The 25,641-nt window shown below is 36.2% G+C and overlaps 1 protein-coding gene across 2 annotated transcripts; it reads right to left on the bottom strand.

Moving 5' to 3' along the window:
- Positions 1–217: 217 nt before the first annotated feature.
- On the bottom strand, positions 218–24,439 carry LOC100244503 (cyclin-dependent kinase D-1). Of its 2 annotated transcripts, XR_787547.3 has the most exons (7): positions 24,180–24,439; positions 7,141–7,439; positions 6,910–7,018; positions 4,980–5,105; positions 1,945–2,180; positions 1,532–1,854; positions 218–534 (listed from the first exon to the last, which is right to left on the bottom strand). XR_787547.3 is itself a non-coding variant. In XM_002266396.4 (6 exons), the coding sequence occupies exons 1-6, from the start codon at positions 24,288–24,290 to the stop codon at positions 1,680–1,682; spliced, it is 1,056 nt and encodes a 351-aa protein (XP_002266432.2). In that variant the 5' UTR covers positions 24,291–24,396; the 3' UTR covers positions 1,489–1,679. The 2 variants fall into 2 exon arrangements, 1 of the variants encoding a protein (XP_002266432.2); XM_002266396.4 differs by lacking the exon at positions 218–534 and having other exon boundaries at positions 1,489–1,854; positions 24,180–24,396.
- Positions 24,440–25,641: the final 1,202 nt, after the last annotated feature.

The following is a 25,641-nucleotide window of genomic DNA, read 5'->3' as shown; positions in this document are numbered from 1 at the left end:
TATATCCCTGGAAAATCGTACTCCAAAAATTTCTTTCTAAAGTAATGTAGCTTAAAATAAACCTTTTTAACCGTACTTCTTTATTGACTACCCCACAAAGGACCATGGAAACTAGTAACGAAAGAGATAGCATTGCCTTTGTTAAATGTATTAGTTAAACAGAGAAAGAGCAGAAGCCAATGAAACAAGCCAGCCCCCAGCCCCCAGGATCCTGATATTGATCATTAATAAGTTGGCAATTTTCAACCATTAAAATAAGCAAATGCGGGGTTACATCATACATGTAGGAAGGCATGAGCAAGGTCCGGAACGAGGAAAGACGATCTTCATTTAGAATTCATAATGACCCAGTACAACATAAAAATGTATATTGAGTATGATAATGAATTGGTCCACATTATTCAAAACCAAGGTGCGCAAGTCTCTTGAGTAGAGAGTTGAATCTGAGAGTCATTACCTCCTTTAAGGTCCCCACTGTATGCGGAAATTCCACTTCCACTTCTCTCTTGAGATGTCATCCATCAGAACGGCCGCCTGCAGGTAAGAAGCCAAGGGAAGATACAACAAAGAGCATGATTAGTATCCCATGAAACATACCCTTCTTTCTTGGGACAATGCAACAGATTTGACAATTACTTTTGGTATCCAGGACTTTCCTAAATAACTCAAGCGTAACAAACAACTACTTCTCCTGGATTGATCCAGACCTAGGGAGCAAGAAGATGAATTTAGGGTTTGAAGATATCATACCATTCAAGCCTCTGTTGTTGTTTCATATGACAGCACCATTTGTTATTTTCTTTTCAACTTGACCTTTATTTTTCTTTCATTTCTTCTACTAATAGTGACCGTGTTCAAAACAAAGGGAAACAAGAGGGTTTTTCTGCATTCAAATTTATGGAAAGGGAATTGAAATGGTTTTGTTTCATCTGTCCCAGAGTCCCATAAACTTCACAGGGTTAAAGGGACTCTAACCACAGCAATCCCAGCAAGGGTTACTTAACAGGCTGTAGCAATAACCTGTGTATAGCTCATAATTTTATTTTATTTTTTTTAACAACCGAGGAACCTTCTATGGCCAAGCCTTTAGGACTCTCTATGGGGACCCAAACCTCAGGGTGCTGACCGCCCCTCAACAACCTGTATAATTATGATATCAATGGGGAGGATGACACTCATAATAACCACTAATCTAACTCCATGACAGAGAGAGAGAGAGCACATATGACAGAAATTATGATAGAGAAGACTACAGATTAAACTAGTTTCATAAGAGTCCCTAATCTAGCTCCATTTAACATATCAAATAAGGGTTCTAGTAAATCCCCCTGATCAGCCGTAAGGAGCCTTCCTATAGTAGTACAAGTATTTGAAGTGCAAAAAGAATAAGATTGATGAATGGTTAGGATAATCCAACTAATGCAGTATGCAGGCTAAAGCTAAAACAAGAGATCCCCAAATCCATAGATGAGTTACTGAGATGGACCATTGGTACAGAGAATAAAATATCATATTTTCAATGGCATATTACCTGTAAATTATGGATATATAGGGATATCTTCATTCAAACACACAGACACCCATAGACACTGGCATATGTTGATTCCTGCATGTGCTCTGACCAGATGTCTGATATTGTTTACAAGATCAACAACTCTCAACTCTGATATCTGTCCCTATCAAATCCTTTCATGATCTAGTGTCACTCTCCTCAATTTTCTTGATGGTGATAGTACAGTTGGACCACTCTGTTGTTGATTAAGATCTAAGGGTTCAGGATTGGAAGAATCCCCCTTTGGAGGAGGTATACGAAGCTCCGCTGGTTTAGTTGGCAGCGGTAAAGAAGAAAAATACCTAGAACAGAATACAAATTAGGGCAGAAAATAAAATAAATAAATAAATAATGAGTGTCATCCTTCCTATTGATGTCATATAATTACAAACCTGTGCTCCAGTGCCTGCTCTGCAGAAATTCTTGCTCTTGGATCATAAGTGAACATCTTTGCTAAAAGATCCAAAGCATCATCAGTTGCAGTTGGAAACAATGTTCGCAATGGGGGTGCCGGAACATACTGGTATTCCATATAATTAGGAAGGCAAACCATGTCAGGCCACTGGGAAGGTTTTGGAGTCCCAAATGCTGCAAAGATCTTTCCTAATTGATCAATGTCACTAGATCCCTGCCCATCAAAGAAGAAAAGAAAATTAGACTAGTTGAATTAAAGCTTTTCATCCATTTATAAAGGGAATGTAAAGACAAGGTAGTTTAAATATGGCAACTTCTTAAACAAAAAATAAAACAAATATAACACACATGGCATCAACAGTGGCGGTGCCAGGAAAATAATTTAGGGGAGACAAGATTTAGGAATGCGTCTGGGAAGGGGTGCAAAAAAATGGAAAACTAACTAGTGTAGCTCAAGAGCAAATGCTCATTCTTTTGGGCAGGGGTCCACTACATTCATCTTTTTGAAATTTATAGTTGAAACTGTGGCTCTGCCAATGATGTCCACTACAAGGTTGATGCTTGACAACTGCACTATGAGCCTAATGCTTGACAACCAAGGTTAGCTGAGTATCTGAAATTAATAAAATATTATTTCAAAATTGAAACATGAAGAGCATGAGATGGAAATCCAAGAAGTGTTGGAGAAGTGTTTGTGCAGTCTGAACTTCCTAAGCTTTTCCTGTGAACACATGAATGCTCATGAGGACTTCAACCTATCATATCAGGGAAGCTAGAAGGTGAGAATAACAGAAAAGATGAAAAACAAGACAAAATGGACATAACAACCAAAAAAACAAAAGAAAAAGAAAGAAAGGAGAAACCAAGGATTGTTAACATCCTAGCCCTTTGTTTACAAGATTGGATGCAGGGCACTCCCTTGAATCAGAATGCAGGTTAAGATTCATTATAGACAGCTTGGAAGAAAAATATTTTTACGATAATTATTTGAACATTGTGTGATGAGATCAATATGTGAAGTTATCTTTTTTCCTTCTTTTCTTTTAACAGGGCAGCACATTATTTATATTGGAAAGCCAACAATTGCCAAGAAAGGAACAAGAAAGGAAGAAACTACCTATTAATTGCCTCATGTCCAAAGTCCACAAGTGACCCAGGACTTATTTTTACTCAAGTATTTTACAAAAATAAAAAGTAAAAAATAAAATAAAGAATATGAAATTAAATATTTCAGTGTGGTAATTTAAAAGGCATCCCTGAAAAAAGAAACCACTTCATAAACATCCTAAGTCTACCCCTAAGAAGCTGTCTGCTCTTACCTATAGCAACTCATCTAACTACAAAGAGAGCAAATATGAATGCCCACACATCCCAGGCCCTTCACAATGTAATAGAAGGTAGTCAATAGACTCCCTTGCCTTCTTTCTCATGCAGCAGCAACAAGGAACTATATTGCCTCTCTGTACCAAGTGGTCGATTGCGAGAATCCTGCTTTCACCCACAACCCACAGCAAAATACACAAACCCTGAAACCTAACCTCAATACCTCCTTGTGACACCAGACATGATGCTGAAATTGCAATCTTTCAAACCAGCAAATTTGTTATAAATTTTTCAGAATGCATCTTCAACCACTTCTCCAATTCTTTGATGTAACCAGATTGATTCTTAGGAATATATATATATATGTTTTGAAAGTGAAATCTATAGTTGCAGAATATGTTACATGGACACATCCAAGTATCTGAAGTACCCATGTCAAATAGGACATGACATGGGTTTAGGTACGGGATGTATCCGATGTGTCCATTGCTAAGATAGTAATCCAATAGGCACGCCCATCAAAGGAAAAGAATAAATTCATATTTCATGATACCCTTGGATGGAGATTCTATCTTAGTCATACATTTCAATTTGGCCTAAGAGTTGGCCTAAGAGATAGAATGATATTTAAGAGAAACAAGAGTATTTGGCTATGTCCACTTGTCCTAAATAAAATGAATTTAACACTTAGATACATACCAACACTCAAGATTTATAACCAGTAGCATGCAACATAGTTTCTAGAGACCTATTCCCTAAAGCTCTTTCGTTGTTCTTTAGTATGATAAAAGATGCAACACACATACAATGTGTGTGCTAATATGTTTTATTTTTAATATAAAGTTATGAGATCAATATTCAAAAACTAAACATCATGCAGCCATTGAAACAATCATTTATGTGACGGTAGAACAAAGAAGATTTATATTGAAAACAACGTGAAAAATAGAAATTTAGATTGATAATATTTTAAATATAATTCTATTTTATTTATTTTTGGTGAAGCTCACAAAGTAAATTATCATTTTATTTTTTTTATCAAATTAATTATCTTAATAAAACAGGTTAGATAAGTATTTTAATGGGTGATAACTGTTTGAAGAGATGAAGGAGAGAGAATCTCACCATCTTCTTTCGTAATAGCATAGATTTACTTGAGTAATGTAGAATAGATTGATTCTTCTGGAAGGATCCTTCACACAAAATATCAGAAATTTTTTTAAGAACTAACAAACCAGCAGTAGGAACTTAGGAGAAATTTGCCTATCAAAAAGAAAGCATTTAGGGGAAAATAATTCATTTTATAGTGAAATGATGTAAGTGACTCAGGACGACACCACCTCAGAAAACAAAAAATAACAGTTGAATTGCTAAAAACAATTGAATTTCTTGTCCCAGCATTCAGGATACTGAAGGGCTTGCACAAAGTCATTAGAGAATTCCTTGTGGAACAGATTTGAATGAATTAAGAAGAACAAAAATTATATATGTAAAATTGTCAACTTATATATTACTCTTTTCTTTTATCTCTTTATTATATTAATTAAATTCAAAGTCAACCATTGCAAGTCCCACAAAAGCTTAGCCACAGCAACCAAAGAAGCATGTAAAACCATCCGAGGAAATATATATATAGATATACAGGAAAATAACATACATAAAATAAATCACCATGTCTTAAAAGATTCACCTGCAGAAAGGGTCTGCGAAGGAGAAGCTCAGCAAATATACAAGCCACAGCCCAGATATCAACCCCTGATCCATATTGTTTGGCACCAAACAACAATTCAGGTGCCCTGTACCATCGAGCAAAAACCTGCTCAAAAGGATTTGATTTATTAAAATAAAATATATTTAAAGAAGCATGGAGATAAGGACATGTTAGGAATGAATCAGCACATTCTACAACTAAAATGGAGAAGTCCATCCCACCAACAGTAGCCTCAAGAGCAGCATGGCAGCTATCATCATTTATGAGATTAATTAGCCAGGAGGGTTCCTGACATCCTTTGTTTTGCTGCCCTTTTTATCTTTAGGTAAATATGTGGCACACCAAAGGGTAGGTAGCCAATGTATATAGGAACTACATATATATAACCTCAAAGAAAGCAGAGAGTCATGAAATATAGAAATGATAAAAACAAAGAGCTTCCCTTCTAGCCTATGCCACCCAGTTCACCAATAAAATCAAGACACCACATTTGCAAACTGATCCCTTGAAGAAATCACATCACAATTTCTTTTGCTGTCTTTGAATATTTGATTCCCTCCAACAAGAGAGGAGCCAGAGATTCAGTCCAAAGGAGGCATCCTTTTCCTAAAAGTTCTAGCTTTATATACTACCTAAAAATTCTAATTGAGCAGGAGCTCTTGTATTGAACTTTTATTTTTATAAATTAATTTATTTTCATTTTAAGAAATAAATGAATTCTTTTAGACTATCATTAGAGACCTCCCTGATATGATTGCAGATTTTGTCACATGAACAGGGAAATGGGATATGCATATAAACAATAGAGACATTCAGATGAAGAAAAATTGTCGAAACAGGGAATGGACGGACATGACCAGGGCACACAAATAGATAAATATATGTCATATTAGTATTATTATTCTAATTTTTTTTTTTTCTTTTGATAACTGAGGAATCTTTCATGGCCGATTCCTTCAAACTCTCCAAGCAGACCCAAACCTCATATTATTATTACTAATACTACTCTCCTCTCTAACAATTTATTTACATGTTTCTCATAAAAACAATTTCTACAAAAATATTTTTTATTTTTTGAAACAAAATAACTGTGCCCTATTGGTTCGTTACATATTTAGTCTATCTTGGTTGCTGGTCAGCCTTGTGTATGATGTCAACAACCCAAGCATTTCTGACAAGTGCCAAGCCTTCCACAGGAGTATTCTGTTGGACACTATATCCATCTAACACAGAGAAACTCTTCTTTGGAAGCAGCCATGCAGTTTAAATTGCAGAAAATGCTAGTATGGTCATTATCCTCTATTCAGTGGTAAATCCTTTTTTCTTATGCTTTTGGTATATTACTTACAATTTATGCCAAATTTACAAACCAATAATTATTCAAGATAATTGCAGATAAGTTAATTTGACAAAGTAGACAGCTAAAAATTAGCAATCTAACATCCTAATCATAAATCTATGAAGCAGAGAATAACAGAAAATTCATACAAGCTTCTGATGCTAGTGATCCTAATCAAACACTCATTTCTTGATTCTAGCAATGCCAAAATGGCATGTCTTTCTTCTAAACAGAAAACTGCATTTTTGTTCCCTTCCTTTTTTTTAGAGATGCAGGTAAGTAGTCATCACATAAGCAAAAACACAATTACAATACTAGTCAATAGGCATCTTTTCTTCTAACATATATAGTGTTAAAAAAACTGTCTTTACCAGTGGCCAGAGAGAAATTCCTGTTCCACATGTTTGATGTTGGCACCAGATAGAAATCTTTCAGAAGAGAGTAACTCAAGTTGACAGAGAAAGCTCAGTTCAAAACCTACCACTCAAATACAGACCCTAGAAACTAAGAGAAGTATGCTGCATATGACCCTGCATTTAGGAAATCTCTGATATGAACTCCATATAATACCTGGTAAGTGAATTTGCGATTTGGGCTCCCAAATATGCGTGCTAAACCAAAATCTGCTAATTTAAGCTGTCCATCTTCTCCTATCAGTAAATTGTTTGGCTTCATATCTCTGGAACACAAATTAGTAAACGATCAAAAGCACAATACACTGGGAACAAACACATACATATACATGTGAACACATCTAAGAACTTCTGGTGATTTGAACTCCATAAAAGAACCATATAATACCTATGAACAACCCATTTCTTATGACAATATGCAAGCCCCTTCAATGTCATCTGCATATATGACTTTATATCAGCTAGAGAAAGAACAATATTTCTATCTCGAATAACAGCTTCCAAGTCAGTCTGCATGAATTCAAACACTAGGTGCAAATTTCCATCATGAGGAAATGCATCAATCAACTCAATTATATTCGGGTCCTTGAGCTCTTTAAGGAGTTTGATTTCCCTAAGTGCAGTGAAATTCACACCCTCCTTGTAATTCCCAAGCCGAATTCTCTTAATGGCAACAGTCTGCCCAGTCTGCACAATCCAAAAATTAAATTCTAATGACGAACAATTTCATAGAATCTCACAATCATTACTTTTTCATTGTCAGGAAAACATAAGAACTTAGATGAAATTAAAGTTAAAAAAATCCTTTATTAGACAATTTTTGGACCAAGAAAAAACTAAAAGCTGTGCTCAATTACACTCAAATAAATCATAACCAAAAAAAAAACTATACACAAATAAGCCTAGTACAACAATTTCTGCTGAGTGCTTTTGATTTTTTAGCCTGTTTTTTGTTTAAAATATTTCCCTTTCCCTTTTTGCAGACAAATATAAAAAAAAAATTAAAAATTGTTTGGAACATCGAATCCAAAACTGAGTTGAAATAGGGAAAATGTAAAAAAATATCAATCTGATGTTTTCAAAAATTTCTTAACAAAAGTGAAATGTGTTTTATAAAAACTTGAAAACTCAAAGGTGAATAACACAAACACTTCACATAACCCACAACATAAAAAAAATAAAAAATATTACAAATATGTTAGATTTACATCTGGTGGGACCCAATTATAAAAGGAATATGTATCACATACTCTGTTTTATTTATATTGATTATCATGAAGTGGACATATTTTTATATGATATAATATACTAACTCTTTTTAGTGAATTGAAATTGAGAGTTTGAGTCACAAAAGTCACCCAAAGTGGGCAAAGTCCTATGACACCAAGCCCTTCCTATGTTTTCTCTAATCAGCGTTGTGATTGACTAGAGATGAATGATGGGAGTTTGCCTCTAATTCTACAAGGTTCTCTCCCTTGGTGTTGATAAAGATGGGGCACCTCTTTTCTCTACACTTAAAGCATGCAAACTGTTGTTTCTCTCTCCCTTTGTGTCTTAAGTGAGACTTTTAAATTGCGAATATAGGGTATATGCTCTTCTTCCATTCACCTAGATCTAAGTCTTGCAGTATTATTTTTATTATTATTGTTGTTCATAATGAAAAATTGCTCTTGAAGTACATTTCTCATTTTTGTAAGTTTGATGTTCAAACCACAAAAACAAATATTTTTTTTAATATTAAATTTTCCAATAGTGGTATTAAAGCACAGGTTGTATCTAATCCTGTCTTCCATGCATCAATTTGTATCCGATGCAAATTTTGTTTCTCTTTTTGCTTACAAAAGAAAATTAACTTTAATTACTGGTTGGATCCTTTCTCAAACATATTTAAAAGTAATAAATGAAAAAAATATCTCTCATTGTAAACTTTCCAACTAGATACTTCTTGTAATTTTTTGACAAAACTTAAGAAAGACATGATTTTTTCAAAGATTCAAGTAAACTAATGAAGGAAAATAGGATTTTTTTTTTTTTTTTCTTCTAGAAATGGGGATCTGCTCTTAGTAGAGAACGAGTGCTTTTCAAACAGAGTTCAAGGCACCAAAACCAGAAAATAGATAGATCAATGGAATTCTAAGATTAAGAGAAGGAGATTGGTAGCAGCTGAGATTCTAATGGCTGGTAGGAAGCTACTTTGCACCTACATGCTAGGCAGGAGCTTTACACCTACATGCTAGGAAGGCGCACATGGCACCTATGCATTAGGAAGATGACAAATGGCACCTATGTGCCAGGAAGATTACAAATGACACCTATGTGCCAGGAAGACGACGCATGGCACCTATGCACCAGGGAGATGACGCATGGCACCTATGTGCCAGGAAGACAACACATGGGACCTATGTGCCATGAAGACGATGCATGGCACCTATGCACCAGGAAGACGACGCATGACACCTATGCGCCAGGAAAGTGACACATGGCACCTATGTGCCAAGGAGGCACATAGAGGGCACAACAATGTGAGCTGCTATTGCCTACTCACCTACCAAGCTCACCACGTTGCTGCACACTGCTAGCATGTGGCAGCTTGTGAGGCACCCTCCAATGACCTTTTTAAACACATCGGTGGATGAGAACTCCCATTTTCCTTAGCTTTTTGGGATTTTTTTTTCCCTATTTTTCGTAGCCCTTAGTCTTTTTAAATAAGTGGGAGCGCATGTGGAGCCTTTTGACCTTGTCTTTTGAACAAAAATGTTTTGAAGATAGTTTTTTTTATCATTTTAGTGACCTCTTATATTTTTCCTGAGTTGTTTGTATTGTGTTTTATTTTATTTTAACAATTTCTCAATTATTAAATTTAATTATTTCAAGAAAAATCTAGTATAAAAATTATTGTCTCAATTTTTTAATATTCCAAAGAATATTAGTAAATATTTTGGACTATGGGAATTATTCTATGATTTTTGGATTTATTTTTCAAGCATTTTATTTAAGTGAATTATTATTGTAAGAATTATTTGCAAACATGAAAATTTATTTTTTTTAAAATAAAGATCATAGAAAATAACTTTCTATGACATTTTGGTGCATAATTTAGTAAAAAATCAGTAATGGATTTATGTGCACTAAAGATGGTTGAGAACATAGTTTTTCTTTTAATCTTTTTTTTTATATATATAAATATAGTTTTTCTTTTAATCTTGAACAAACAAAATTGCTAATTTAACATCGCAAGATCAAATGTCTCATAATTTTTTTTTGATAAGTAAATAGAGAGAATATATTAAAAGCAAGAGATTAATCTCTCATAAATGAGCAAGAGGTTCTAGAAATCCTAACTTAGTTGATGGTTGAACTTGAGCAAGGAAACATTATACAATACCCAATTAGTTACCTACCAAAATTGGCACAAGGACCATTGTGCATGTTTTACCATGTTAAGCAGCATATACAATGATTTGATCAGTTTGTTTGAGAGGTATCAAACTGCTTAAGATATGTTGTTTGTCCTTAAGGATAAGTTTGGTCAAACCTCTCTTTAGGTTGCTCATGTTGAGCCTTAAGTTTAACCCATACAAGATGCACTCGAATAGGATTATAAAGCAACATCTTAGAATGATGTCAACAATGATTTGCAAATTGAAAGTAATAGGGAAAAATCTCACTGATGAGCAACTGGTCTAAGTTAGCATTCATTCCCTTCCTAACTCATGGGAACATAAGAAGATCAACATGACATAATGAGAACAGCAAAATGTTTGATGACTTTTCATGTCATCTTGAACTTGAAAGTACGTGCTTGGAAGTTGCAAAAGCACATGGCTCCACATATGTAGTAGAGGGAATTTCACACAAGGGACTTAGCCCTAAGTGTAGGAACTTCAGAAAACTGCCAAAAAGGAAAATAATGAGGGACTTAAGTTTGACAAGACAAAGAACACCAAGCACAAGCACAATGAGAAGTGCAAAGCTAGCAAAGCATGTTTTAATCATGGTGAGGAAACTTAACCTTCACTCGTGATTGCCTAAGCCCAAGAGGGTACTCCCTAACTTAGATTCTAGAAGTGTTTATGTTTCTAATCATGTAATGGTTGTTCATTCGTCTCTTGATTGGATTGTAGTCTAAGGAGTAACTGAATATGTAGCGCTGGATTGTTCTGGATTCATTAAGTATTGGTAGGAAGCCACGGATCTTCATGGGAACTATAGCTAGTGTGTCAGTGTTGAGCATCAGTACCTACCAACTACACTTGCATGGTGATCATACTTCATTACTCCACGAAGTTTGGCTTACTGCTAATATCAAGCAAAACTTGTTTGTCAGTTGTTACATTGCTTATGTTAATCTTTCTACCATTCTATCTAGGTTTTCAATTCATTTTTTTTTATGAAACAATGCCAAGACTCTTTTTGGGAATACTCCTTTATGGTATTGGCTCTTTAGTAGATAATTATAATGGTTTCCCTTATGACTATTACCGTAGACTATGTAAGATGGCATGCTAGGCTTGACCATATTTGGCAAGATAGAATAAACAAGTTAACCAAGAAAGGCTTATTGGGCTATATCTACTTAATCTCCCACATGTTAAAAGCATTGAATTGCTTTAGGCTTTTCATGAATGTGGAAGAGAACCTAACAAAAAGAACTATTGAAACATTAAGGATAGACCATGGGTGCAAGTATCTATTAGAGAGTTTTCAGAGTCAATCTGATGACAAGGGAATCTAAAGACAGTTGACAATGCTAAGGACTCCAAGGGAATCCAATGACAGTAGATGGTTCTAAGGACTTCATAACAAAATGGTCTGCCAAAAAGGAGGAACTGCACGCTTTTAGGTATGATTCAGATGATGATGGCGCAAGCGAACCTTTTTACATCCTTTTGGGGGATGCTCTTTTGACCACTGCCTACATCTTGAACTGAGTACCCTCAAAGTTTATTACTTATACTCCATACAAGTTGTAAACAAATAGGAAAGTTGACCTAGCTCACTTGCAACCCCAAGGGTCTACAAGTTATGTTCACACTAGCTCCCATGGATAGGAAAAACTTAGTCCTACAACAAGTAAATGCATCTTTATTAGATATTTTGATGAATCAAAGGGTTGCGTGATGCTTAGCAAATATTAAGATAGGAGTGTACCTGAAACCAAGTTGCAAGATGTTAGTTTCCTAGAGGATGATTTTCCAAGTAAAAGAAATGTGGATAAAATCTCAACTTGTTTGAGACATTTGAATCAGAGGTGGGCATACTAAATCCAACTATGGATATTTGTTGAAAAATCTAAGATTTTCTTAATCTTAGTTAATTTGTCAACAGTAGTAAATTTAAAATATGGTAGTTTCTTATTAAAAATAAATTATCCCCGATTTACAAGGATTGATAGAGTAGTCAGAGTTTCCTTAGTTAGCCCATTTATTCTATATATATAAAGGTTGTACCAATAGTTCTCTCTGAATACAAGAATTATCATATTTTCCCACATGGTATCAAATCATACATTCTCTAGGAAATTATTTAGATTATTCTATGGCCTTCATTGTTGAAATTCCTCAAAAAAAAAAGATTATATAGCCTTTATAGCCAACCTTCTGTGCCTTATATCATTTGAATATGCTCGAGAAATCCAAAATCAATCTCCCTACTCCAACCACTAAAACTCAACAGAACCAATCAACGAGAAAACTCCAAAAGCTTCAAGCCGCAAATGGTAGCAACTACCAGCAATGGTCACAACTACCAGTAATGGTCACAACTAATGAAGACATTCCTGAAAGGAAAAGGGAAGCTGAGTCATCCGATTGGGACTAGACCAAACCTAGATGATCCGAAGTTTAGTATATGGAATGAGGAAGATTCAATAATCACGTCCTGGGTTTGGAATTCTATGCAGCCTGAAATTAATGGAACCTGAATGTTTCTTACAACTACAAAGAAGATTTAGGAGATAGTTTAACAAACCTACTCCAACGTGCAAGACACAGCCCAAATTTATTATATTAAGACTAAAATATCTGTCACCAAACAAGGTGCACTCTCAATGATTAAGTATTACAACATTATGAAAGGATTAATAGCTTGAACTAAACTATTATCAAAATTTTAAAATAAAGTGTAGTGAGGATGCTACAATGTTACAAAAATTTGTAGCAAGGGAAAGGATTTTTGAATTTCTTAAAGGACTCAATGTGGAGTTTGATGAAGTTCGAGTATAAAATATCTGTCACCAAACAAGGTGCACTCTCAATGATTAAGTATTACAACATTATGAAAGGATTAATAGCTTGAACTAAACTATTATCAAAATTTTAAAATAAAGTGTAGTGAGGATGCTACGATGTTACAAAAATTTGTAGCAAGGGAAAGGATTTTTGAATTTCTTAAAGGACTCAATGTGGAGTTTGATGAAGTTCGAGTGCAAGTTCTGGGAAAAAGTCTTTGTCTTCTCTGAATGACGTGTTCTCAATGATTTGAGTAGAAGAAGGTAGAAGAATTGTTGCGCTTGATTCCTAATCTATAGATGGCTCTACTATGATTTTTCCAAAGCCAAATGATGGTGGATTCAAAATTAATAATGAGGGACAAAGCAGTAACAAAAAAGAAGGGAAGAATGAATTTTAAAGTCATATGACCATGATGGCATATGGTGTACATACTGCAAAACCTCATCATGTAAAAGAGACTTGTTAGAAACTTCATGGGAAACCACAAGGTATTGGTCGGAATGGTGGCTTCAAGAGTGGATGGTAAGGAAGTCAATCACACTTGACAAATGTGGAAGATCACTCTCATGAGAACTCTCATGAGTATTCAAGTCTCAATGTTACAAAAATTAGGGGCCTCAACAAAGAGGAATTTGAAAGGCTGAAAAACCTCCTTATCACTACTGAGAAACCAATAAGATCATGTTCATTGGCCCAGACAGATAAGTGTCTTATACTCTTAGTGCCTCAAACACATCATTTCTAATTCTTAGGTCATCAAATCAGGGGCAACTGATCACATGACTCACACTTCACACCAATTTGTTACATACAATCCATGCCTTGGAAATATGAAGATTAAAGTTGTTGATGGTTCTCTAGCAATTGTTGCCACTCAAGGGGCAGTCACTCTAAATCCCTCTCTTTTTTTAAAGAATGTGTTACATGTTCCTAAACTATTCGTCAATCTTTTGTCTATTCATCAAATTACCAAGGACTAAACTTGTAGTGTAACTTTCTTCCCTACTTATTGTATGTTTCAGGATTAGGTTAAGGGGAGGATGATTAGACGTGCTATGGAGAAGGGACTCCATTTTTTTTTTTAAACAACAATAGGTAATTGCAGCTGATTCCTGCTTTCTTTTTTTTTTTTTTGATCAGAAACGAAGAAGATTATATTAATAAAAGAACAAATACAGGAGAGAAAAAGAGACAAAAGAAAGAGAAAAAAACCAAGGGAAGGATGAGAGGTCCTTCCTACACAAATACCAAGGAAAAACACCCAACAATAGAACTCTAAAAACAAAAGAAACCCCATCAATCTTCAAACTCTTGAAACGCAAACCCCAATCCAATTGAGTTGTAGAATGCTTAGAGGAACTCCTCTAAAAGCTTCAGTACAAGAAGCCCATAGAGAAGAATAAAACCGGATCAAATCCCAAACCATCTCTTCCGTTCTCCCTTTATCCTCAAAGATCCTATTGTTTCTTTCTTGCCACACCATCCAAATCAAAGTAAGGCAAGCAATTTGCCAAAGTGTCTTGCCTCTTAATGAGTTCCCTAAGCCTTTAAAAGAAATAACCAACATGTCCTCAAGGCTCCTTGGAGGGACCCAAATCACACCTACTAGATTGAACAACCTGTGCCAAAGTCCAATGGTAACGAGACAATGAAGAAAAAGGTGGTCAATCGACTCTCCATTTCCTTTGCAAAGAATGCACCATTGAGGACAGAGGGCTTTGTAGGGTCTTCTCAATTGCAACTTGTCATTAGTGTTTACCTTCCCATGTGCTACTAACCAAGCGAGGGCCTTAACCTTTGAAGGGACTTTTGAGCTCCATAAAAACTTGGCCGGAAGGAACATTAAAGGATTTGAAACTTTTGACAAGGCATAGAAAAAAGATTTTACTGAAAACGAGCTTGATGAAGACAAAGACCACGCTCTTGAGTCTGATGAAGAAGGGGAAAGAAGCACAGAATTAAGGGAGGACATTAATCTCTGAAGGAGATCAATTTCTAAATCCGTTAGATTGCGGCGAAAGTTAAAATTCCAAGACAATGGTAAGGAATTGCCAAGGACATTTGAGACAGTGAGGTTTTTCACAGAAATAACTCTGTAGAGATCAGCAAATTGAGAACACAAAGTTTGGTTTCCCCACCAAAGATCTTCCCAAAACCGAATTCTCTCCCCATTGCCCACCACTAGGCGGACAAAAGGGGAGAACCCCTGGAAAACTTGAGCAATAGCCTTCCAAGGACATCTATGAGACCATCTAACCACCATGTTGGCGTCCCATCCATTAGGATATGTCCCATATATACTCGCAATAACCTTATGTCAAAGACTGCTCCTTTCTCTAGGGAACCTCCAAAGCCATTTCCCTAAGAGGGCAATGTTTCTCATAGAAGTCTTCCCAAAGCCCAAACCTCCCATCTCCTTTGGTCTACTAACAACCTCCCATCTGATTAGGTGATCTTTCTTCCTTCCCCAGCCCCAGACCAAAGAAAATCCCTTTGCATCTTCTCAATCTTTGAAGCTATAGATACAGGGATTTTAAAGAGGGAGAGGAAGTAGCTAGGGATGTGAGACAGACAAGACTGAATTAAAGTAATCCTCCCTCCCAAAGACAAATAGGCCTTTTTCCACCCATCCAGCCTCCTCGAAATTCTCTCAACCACTGGATCCCAAAAGCCTATTGTCTTTGGGTTCCCTCCCAAAGGAAGGCCTAAATAAGACAAAGGTCACTCTGACACTCTGCACTCCAAAACCAAAGCCAAACTAGACAACACCTCCTGCCTAGTGTTAATACCTGAAATGGTGCTTTTTTCTAAGTTGATTTTTAAACCAGATACTTGCCCAAAAACCAAAAGGATAATCTTAAGGTTTTGAAGAAGGTCCAAAGAGGCTTTAGAGAAAAATATGGTATCATCAGCAAACTGTAACAAGGACAGTCTAGTCCTATCCCTCCCCACAAGGAAACCCTCAGTTATCCCAGTTTTCTCAGCTCTAATCATTAACCTACTTAGAACATCTGCTACTAGAGTAAAAAGGAAAGGAGAAAGAGGATCTCCCTGTCTCAAACCTCTAGAGGCCTTAACCCAACCCTTTGCATTCCCATTAACTAGGATAGCAAAACTAGAAGAAGATAAACAGCCCCTCATCCAAGATCTCCATTTCTGGTTGAACCCCTTCCTTTGAAGCACATGCTCTAAAAAGCCCCAATCCACATGCTCATAGGCCTTCTCAAAATCAATTTTGAAGACTACCCCTTCCTCCCCTGACCTTCTTTTCTCATCCACCACTTCATTGGCTATCAATACAGAATCCAAAATTTGTCTCCCTTCCACAAAGGCTCCTTGAGAGCCAAAGATTGTTTCATGTAGAACTTTGCGTAAACACCCTGATAAGACCTTAGCAATTATCTTATATAAACTTGTAACCAAACTAATAGGTCTATAATCTGAGATTTTAAAAGTTTGGCTTTTCTTAGGCACCATAGCAATGAATGTCGCATTTGTACTTTGATTTATAACCCCTTTAGTGTGGAACTCAAAAAACACCCTCATAAGATCCTCTTTTATCACATCCCAACACTCTTGATAAACTGCTATAATAAAGCCATCAGGGCCAGGGGCCTTTTCCTTATTCAATTGGAAAACTGTCATTTGAACCTCCTCTTCAGAAAACGGTCTATCCAACCAAATTGCACTCTCTTCAGAAATAGGGGCCCATTCAATCCCTTCAATCTTCCAAGAGTCACCTTCGGGTTTGGAATAGAGATTCCCAAAGAAATTTACAATCTCCTCAAAAATAATCTCAATGTTATTTAAAGTCTCCCCCCTCTCAGAAATCAGAGACTTTATGAACTTCTTGCTTCTTCTTCCAGTGGCCACTCTGTGAAAAAACTTAGAGTTGCAATCCCCTTCTTTAATCCACTTAACCCTAGATTTTTGTCTCCATTGTACCTCTTCCTTCAATAACAAATCCTCTAACTCCTTCCTTCTTAAGGTCCTTTCCGAAACCAGATCAAGATTTAAATTCTCTTCTTGTTCAATTCGATCAATTCTGCCTAAGTCCGTAAGAATGTGCTTTTTCCTCTCTCTTAAATCTCCAAAGACCACTATATTCCACTCTTTCAACTTTGATTTAATAAACTTTAGTTTCCTCATAAACTTGTGACCTTCCCAACCCTCAACCGTACACTCTTGCCACCAATCTCTAAACTTCTCTTTAAACTCAGGATGGAGCAACCACATATTCTCAAACCTAAAAGGAGTCGGCCCCTATTTTAAAGGATTAGTTTCCAAACAAATTGGGCTATGGTCAGAGGTCCATCTAGGAAGGGCCTCTTGAATACTTTGAAAGAAAAAAGAATCCCACTCAGAAGAGAACAAAAACCTATCTAACCTCTTGCAAATAGGATCGACTTGCATGTTTGACCATGTAAAAGCCGCATTCCTAAGAGGGGGATCCAACAAACCACTTTCCCTTATAAACTCGTCAAAACACCTCATGTTGACTGTTAACCTAGAGTCACCCATCTTCTCAGATATCCTCCTGATCACATTAAAATCCCCTCCTACGCACCACCTTGGGAAAGTCAGACCATGCAGGTCTTGAAGCTCCATCCAAAAGTCCTTCCTCCACACTGCCTTATTCGGGCCATACACTGAGGTTAACCAAAAAAACTCTTCCTCATCAGAGTTCAATTTCACAGTAACAGAGAAAGATCCTAACACCTTCTCTGAACACTTGAACTTAATTGAATCCCACAAGATCACAATCCCCCCCGACGCCTCACAAGCAGGAAGAGCAACCCAATCCAGACTTTTACCTTTCCAAACACTACTCACAGACCTCCTATCCCAAATTTCACGCTTTGTTTCCTGAAGCATCACCACATCTGGGTTTTGAGTACTTAAAAACCTTCTCACAGTCCTCCTTTTCTTCCTAGATCCTAAACCTCTTGTATTCCAACTTAAGATCTTCATGAAAACAAAAACAACCCGACACAACCCACACCCAGAACTAATCCTCTCCTCGAGTTCCAGAGTCATTTTTCTTCTTTCTTCTGGAATAAACCTTGTCCGCAGAGAGAGCACTCTTGTTCTCTCCTTCCACACCTTTTCCATTATCCCTGACAATTCTAACCCTCAAACTCTCCAGAACCGACTGAACCTTGACCATCTTCCGAGGCGTAAGCCCCTCAACCTGAAAACCTTCCAACGGGAGGGTGGAAGGTTCTAGCACTGGGAACGAAGCCTCACCTGAGACACCACACACCTCAGGGTTACTGAGAGTTTCCCTAAGGAGAGGCCGGTCTTTAAATTTTCGGTTAGAGGTTTCTAGGGGAACCACCACACCTTCCGAACAGGACGCACCACCACGATGGTTGTTATTCACCACAGGAGAGATAAAAACGGAACCACACTAAACGGCGTAGCTTGACTCCAACGGAATCGAAGAAAAAGACTGACAGCGAGAAGGGTGAACCACAGAAACAGAGGTTTCGGGAATAAAATTTTGCTCAAAAGCCCCAGACAGAGGAAGATCTCGCTCAGATACAGCTGAGAAAGGAGTACGCACCTCATTGATCAATTTGCATTGCAGAATCCCCTCTTCTCCCTCTGTCTCGCCGGTAGAAACTTTGGATGTTTCAAAACCAGTGGAGAGATCGCTCTTTCTGGAGTGAGATTTGCCCCGAGAAGTGTCTCGATTTGTCTCCAATGAGCCACTTCCTTCTAAGTTTCGCTTCGGGGTAGAAGACGCCTCCTCAAATCTCGGCGGCCCACTTCTTGCTCTGCGCCTTACGGAGACTGAAGATCCTTTCGGCTTTGACGACACTTAAAGAAGACCTTTCGGCATTTTATTCTTTGCAGTGAGCCCTGGTCTTAGGAGCTTTGAAGACGAAGATGCATCTGGGCCGCCATTAGAGGATCCTTTATGGGCTGGGCCCGCTAGGGGCCCAAAATCTTTCGCCCCAAATTGGGCCCAATCAAAATGGGCTTCAAAGGCGTTTGGTGTTGGCCCGATGTTGCTTCCCGTTGTTGGGCCCAACATCCACCTTCCCTTTCCTTTCCCCCCCTTAGCCGATTTTGAATCTGAAGAACGAAAATGGGAAAGATGACGAGGCATCCAGCTATGGCACTCAATGGTCCTGTCAATAGCTCGTAGCCCCTCAACGTTCTGTGGCTTCCGAAAGACGCAACCCCCGGCTGACCTCAGCTCGTCCTTGCTGCGATTCGACTCAGGCTTGATAGAGTCTTCTCCGTCATCTTCTCCGGTGACTATAACTACAACCATGTATGTCCAATCTCCATCTTCTACCTCTAATAGCGCTGGAAGCACGACATTTGGAAGCATCTCCACCCACAATGTTACCTTCGTCAAATCAACAAGCTTCAATGATTTCCTCGCCACCTTCGTTACCCTCCCCCACTGCTGCAAAATGTGTCTCAACTGCACCTCATCCCACAGGTGGAAAAGGAGACCTCTTAGTTCCAACCACCCCCATCTAAATTTTCCATTAACAACTGAGTTCTCTTTTGGCGACCATCTCCTCAGAGCAATAACCTCTCCTCTCGCTGTGAAGCTCCCTTGATCTTGAATCCACTGATCTTTCCTTGCAGATTCCACAAAAAAACACCCTTTGTAAGCAGAAATGGGTGTTACAGACACCATTCCTTTCATCCCCACCCTTCTCGCTATAGCTTTTCCAACCTCACACCAGTCTCGTATTTTTCCTTTGCTTTCACAAACCACAGCTCTTGCCCATTTTCCAACTGGCATCTCTACACCATTCCTAGTTCCTTTCTCTGCAACCACATCAGCATAGGACCTCTCACCTCTGTACATTCCTTTGCTCTCTTGAGGCTTTTTTTGCTTCTCCTTCGAATCTCTTTCAGCTTGAACAGAGAACTCTTGGACTGAAACAATCATCTTCCTAAGATTTTCCCACCCACAACCATTAACACCTCTTGGAACAACTAAGACCAAAGGTTTTCTCTTTGCAACATATTCTGTGATTTTCATATATCTCCCTCTGCTATTAAAACATATCTCCATCAGATGAGTCCTAGTCTTGCCCCTCATTTTTTGAATGAAACCCCTGGAAGCCTCCAAATCCACAGCTTTCTCTAACTGCTCCACTAACCAACCCGTCTCCTCCTCTCCAAAACCTAAAGAAACCACAAAACCTCGACTTCTCTCTGTTATTGAAATCCACGTTCCTCCATTGCAATCTTCAGACTTCACTTGGAAAACCTTTCTCTCCACTACAACCGACTGATTTCGAATCATCTTTTTCAAACAAGATTCAAAACACAAACACTACTACCAGAGAAATTCAATAACGGAAGTTCTGTTCACTAACACCTCCATGGAAACTAACATTGCCAAGGAGAGAATTCTCACCAAGTAGTTTACAGCTAGAAATTTTTGAAGCACACATTTTCGTCTTAGACTGTTTGTCTCAAACGGAAATGCTTAGAAAATGATGCTATAATCCATTTATTAAGTTCCATGTTTTTATGAAAGCAATCACCTTACCTATCAAAAAAATAAAATGCTGATTCCTGCTTTCTTATCTATGAGAAAACTTCAAATCAAATAGAGATGAAATCTGGCTTCATCGCTTTCCATCTTGGGCATCCAGCCATCCACCTTTGTTCACTTAAAAACATGTTTTCCCTTGTTGTTTAAAAGTGTTGATGTTGATAGTTTACATTGTGATGTTTGTGAGTCTGCAAAACATCATTGGGTTTCATTTCCTCTAAGTAATACAAGATTATCTACTCCATTTGTATTAGTTCATTCAGACATTTGGGCTCCATATAAGGTTCCAAATATTTTGGGTGCTACATGGTTTGTCTCATTCTTGATGATTGCACTAGAATAACCTAGATTTTTCTCCTAAAACAAAAATTTGAAGTGAGTAGTGTTTTCCCGATCTTCTATAGAATGATTCAAAACCAATTTAGGGTTTGTATTAAAAGAGTTAGATCTAACAATACAAGAGATCATTTTCAATCAAAGCTTGTCAACTTGTTCTCCAAAAAGAAGGTATCATTCACCAATCATCTAGTGTGGATACCCCACAAAGAAATAGGATATTAGAACATAAAAACATGCATTGGCTAGAAGTAACTCGAGCTCTTTTATGCCCACAAAAATGTTTCTAGAACCATATTGGGGTGAAGCAGTGTTAACAGCAGCTCACTTAATAAATCGGATAACTTCTCAAGTTTTAGGATTCAAGAATCCCATCAACGTGTTTTTTCAAATTTTCTTGATTTCAATGTTTTTTGCAAACTTCTTCCTAAGATCTTTGGATGTGTACCATTTGTACATATACTCATAATCGAAATAAACTTGATCCAAGGACATCACAGTGTGTTTTTGTGGGTTACTCTCTAAAAAAAAAAAAGGTTACAAGTGTTATCATCCACCTTTAAGGAAGTTCTTTATATCCATGGACATGGATATCACATTTTCTGAAAAACAATCTTTCTTTCAAAATCCTTATCTTCAAGGGAAGCCACCATCATCTATGGAAGATAAGGATTTGTTCCTAGACTTTCCAGCAAGTTCTTATGGGCTCAAGTCTGAAGACACAACCACCATTCCAACAAATGTCCCAAAAATTCCAGCAACTGCCCAAGAAATTCCAACAATTACTTCCATTGAATCTGAATCTGAAACTGTCATTCCTACAGCTGTCAAGTCTAATCCCATCGCTGCCCAGACACTTCAAGTTTACTCCAGGAGAAAAGTGTGTTCTTGAACCTATGCAGGTCCAAGAATCTAAGCTAGCACCAGGTACTGAACTTCTTCCTCTTCCTTCTCCTGTTGTTAATGACCTAAACATACTCATTAACATTAGAAAAGGAATCAAAAAGCCCTCAATAACCTATATCTCACTTCATATCCTTGGAAAAATAATCCCTAACATACAGAACTTTTCTCACTCAATTGAACTTCCTTGACATTCCCCAAACATAACATAAGACACTTAGAGATAAGAACCGGAAAAAGGCCATGGGTGCTAAGATGAGACACCAGATAAAAACCAAAAATAGGAAGTTGTTGATCTTCCAAGAGGAAAAAGACAGTGTGGTGTAAATAAGTTTTTATGGTTAAATATAAAGTTGATGGGTCTTTAGAGAGATACAAAGCAAGGTTGGTAGCTAAGGGTTATACTCAAACCCATGGGGTGGATTATCAAGAAACATTTGTCTCAATGGCAAGAATGAATACCGTGCATGTTTTGTTCTCTTTAGCAATTAACCTTGATTAGTGTTTGCAACAATTTGATGTAAAAAACATATTTTTGCATGATGACTTAGAAGAAGAGGTATCCATGGAGGCTCTAGTTTTGACAAGAATTAAGTGTGCTAGTTAAATAAGGCATTGTATGGGTTAAAGCAATCCTCTAGAGCATGATTCGAAAGATGTTCTAAGGTAATGTTAGAGATGGGGTATAAGCAAATTCACGTAGACCATAACCTTATTCATAAAGCACTCAACCTCAAGGGGATTTCCAATCTTAATTGTATATGTCAATGACATAATTGTGATGGGGAATGATCCAAAAGAAAGGCACCTACTTCAAAAACAAATAGCTAAGGAATTTGAGATAACGGAGCTTGGGAAACTCAAGTACTTCTGTTAAAGAGCAATATATACATATTGAACACAAATCCTACAAGCTTAAACTTTTAGGAGAATTGGTAGTTCAACATAGTATCCAACCTTGGTTTAATGGGAGGTCTCATGTTCGAGTCGTCTTTCCACAATTTGTATATTTGGTTTCCCATTCACATATCTGTAAGTCCCGAAAAACAGGCTATTTGCATTTTCTTGCCTATGAGCCCATCTATCTCTCTCCACTATCTGTCTATCTCTCCATGTGCAGGTTGGGGCCACACATGAGGAAGGGTGTTGAAGAGCATGATATGCATATTGAACCCAAATCCTACAAGCTTAAGCTTTTAGGAAATTGGTAGTTCAACAACTTCTTAGGAATTAAATTGGCACATTCAACAAGGAATATTTGTATGACAACTTAAGTATTTAGTTGATCTTCTCAAAGAGATGGGACAACTCAAATGTAAACAGGTTGATACACCTATTGAGCCAGAACCATAAACTGCATAAAGTGGATAAGGATGCAATAGTAGACTGAGAAAGGTACCAGAAGTTAGTTAGCAGATTGATTTATCTATCACATACATGGTGGAATATAGCCTATGTTGTAAGTGTAGTGAGTCAATCTATACACAAGCCAAAAGAAACACATCTTCAAATGGTTTACAAAATCCTACACCATCTTAAATCTACTCTAGAGAAAGAATATTGTTTAAAAAGAATGCAGAGCTAAGTTTAGAAGCTTATATAGATGCAAATTGGTAGGAAAATATAAAATAAGGAATATTTCAAAAAGGTAAAGATAGAAAATGAAAACCAGTAAATATTTTCCATAACAAAAGAAACCTAATTTTCTTGTTTAATTTATGGAAACCAAAACAACTGAAAACAGAAGATTAGAAGTTCCATTTTAATTTGTATATTCCTCTGTTTTTCTCAGAAACAAACAAAAATGCTGCTCAAATCTTGAGGAAAAGGGTATCAAAGGTGATCAACACAACGTGCAATTCTGTCGGTTATGTTTGGCTGCATGTAGTTTGGGATTGTTTGGAGTTCAATTCCAACGCTATAAACTACAATTCAGCAAAATTTTCCAGGTCCTCAGAATTGGAAATCCAGATCAATCCAGCTCTGCTTTTTTTATTTGCTGGGGTTGTTCGGAATTGAATCTAAACTCTATAAACCCCGATTCAGCAAAAATTTCCCAGTCCAAAGAATTAAAATTCCCAGTCAAATCCAAATGCCACCCACAAATTTAGACTTAGCAAGATCAATTCCCTAACCCTCCGTTTGCCCGCCTAGAAAAAGAACAACGGAAAAGAAACGAATCCGAAACTTCAAATCTTATGCCTCGATACATATGCTTTGATTTCCAAAAATATATAATATAAATCTAAACGGGACCAACATAGTTATAGAATTGTAGTTGTTGTTTGTCTACTGATTTCTGCCTTCTCATGTCTCAAACAAAGAGCCAAACAATTTAAACTTAATTTGTATAATTTGCTTTTTCTATATTTGTGATTGTTTAGGAAAAAAAAGGGGGAAAGAAAGTGGAAAATAGAATACCATGGTGTCGAAGGCCTTGTAAACGACGCCGTATGTGCCCTCTCCGAGAACTTGGCGCTTCAGGTACCGATCTGCAGCCTTCTTCTTCTCATCCAACATGCTTCTCATCATCCTATGCCTGCTCCAGTTCTTCCACTAATGGCGTCGAAATAAAGCTTTGATCCAAAGGCCGCGACTAATCAATCGTTCTCTTCCTCTCTCTGTACGTTAAAAGGTTGCCATAAATTTTTTTATAAAATTACACTTTTAAAAAATATTTAAGATTATTCACAAAAATTTCACGTCAAATATTATTTAAGCTATTCTTATTTCTCGGAAAATCCGAGGTAAGCTAAGATGGAAAAAAATAAAATTGAAAAGTTAAAAAGAAAAATTTAAAAAAAAATAAAGTTAACTTCAAACTCATTTTCACATATTTTAATTCTTGTATATAAAAATTAAATAATTTAAAATTACATAAATTTTTTATTATATTTAATTTTGTCCATATTTTTTTATAATAAAACTAAACATAAAAAAAAAATTAATTTTTTTAGTATTTTTTTCGATACTCCGTAGAAATCAAACATAGTCTTAAATAAAGGACCAATAGAAAAAGTCTTGTAGTATTGTTTGCTTGATTTGGAGAACTTCTAAAAGTTTTAGAGTTGGGAGTTGAATTCTTTAGCATACACATATTTCTTATTCTTTTAGATTGTTTTACATGTTTTCATTTTTAGAAATAGAAAAAAATTAATTATCTATTTTTTCTTCCAAAATTTTCAATAATAATATTTAACTTTTCATGTTAAAATTATTTTAATTAAATTATGATAATTTTTTAAGAGAAACATTAATTAAATCGATTTTTATATTGTTCTTTAAAAAAGAAAAATAAAACCAAGTTACAATTTATTTGAACTAACCCTTAGAGTAGATAGATATTAAAGAGAATTTTTTTTTTTATTTAGATTGGAAAAAAAATGCAAAATAATAGATATTTGTATTTTTTTTTTTTAAGAAGTCAAAGAAACTAATATTTATTTAAATAGTTTTTTGCTGAGTAAAATAATTAGAGTCAAACATAAATTATAATCACTTTTTTAGAAAGAAAAATTATACCACCTTGAAATATTATTGCTTTTAGTTATATTATGATCATTTTTTGAAAGAGAAAAATTATTCAAATCACTCTTTTAGATTGTTTTGCATGTTTTCATTTTTAGAAATAGAAAAAAAATAAATTATCTATTTTTTCTTCCAAAAGTTTATATAATAATACTTAACTTTTCATGTTAAATTTATTTTAATTAAATTATAATATTTTTTTTAAGAGAAACATTATCTAGATCGATTTTTAGGTTCTCGTTAAAAAAAAAAAGATTAATTAAATAAAATAATGATAAGAGGTAAATGTATATAAGTGAAATCATAAGAACCTTCTAAGAAAAAAAAAATCGACAAATACTTTACTTTTATATAT

This window comes from Vitis vinifera, chromosome 14 (assembly GCF_030704535.1).
Source record: "Vitis vinifera cultivar Pinot Noir 40024 chromosome 14, ASM3070453v1".
In the NCBI taxonomy this organism is placed as follows: Eukaryota; Viridiplantae; Streptophyta; class Magnoliopsida; order Vitales; family Vitaceae; genus Vitis; species Vitis vinifera.
The sequence above is the reverse complement of the archived record's forward strand: the minus strand, read 5'-3'. Positions and strand labels throughout refer to the sequence as shown.

Bases quoted from the DNA above. Each gene is read 5' to 3' on its own strand.
- LOC100244503 (XM_002266396.4), bottom strand. From the start codon at position 24,290: ATGATGAGAAGCATGTTGGATGAGAAGAAGAAGGCTGCAGATCGGTAC. The intron at 7,440-24,179 runs GTATTCTATTTT...TGGATTGTGCAG, and splicing joins ACAAGGCCTTCGACACCATG to ACTGGGCAGACTGTTGCCAT. The intron at 7,019-7,140 runs GTATTATATGGT...TTTGTGTTCCAG, and splicing joins AAGAAATGGGTTGTTCATAG to AGATATGAAGCCAAACAATT.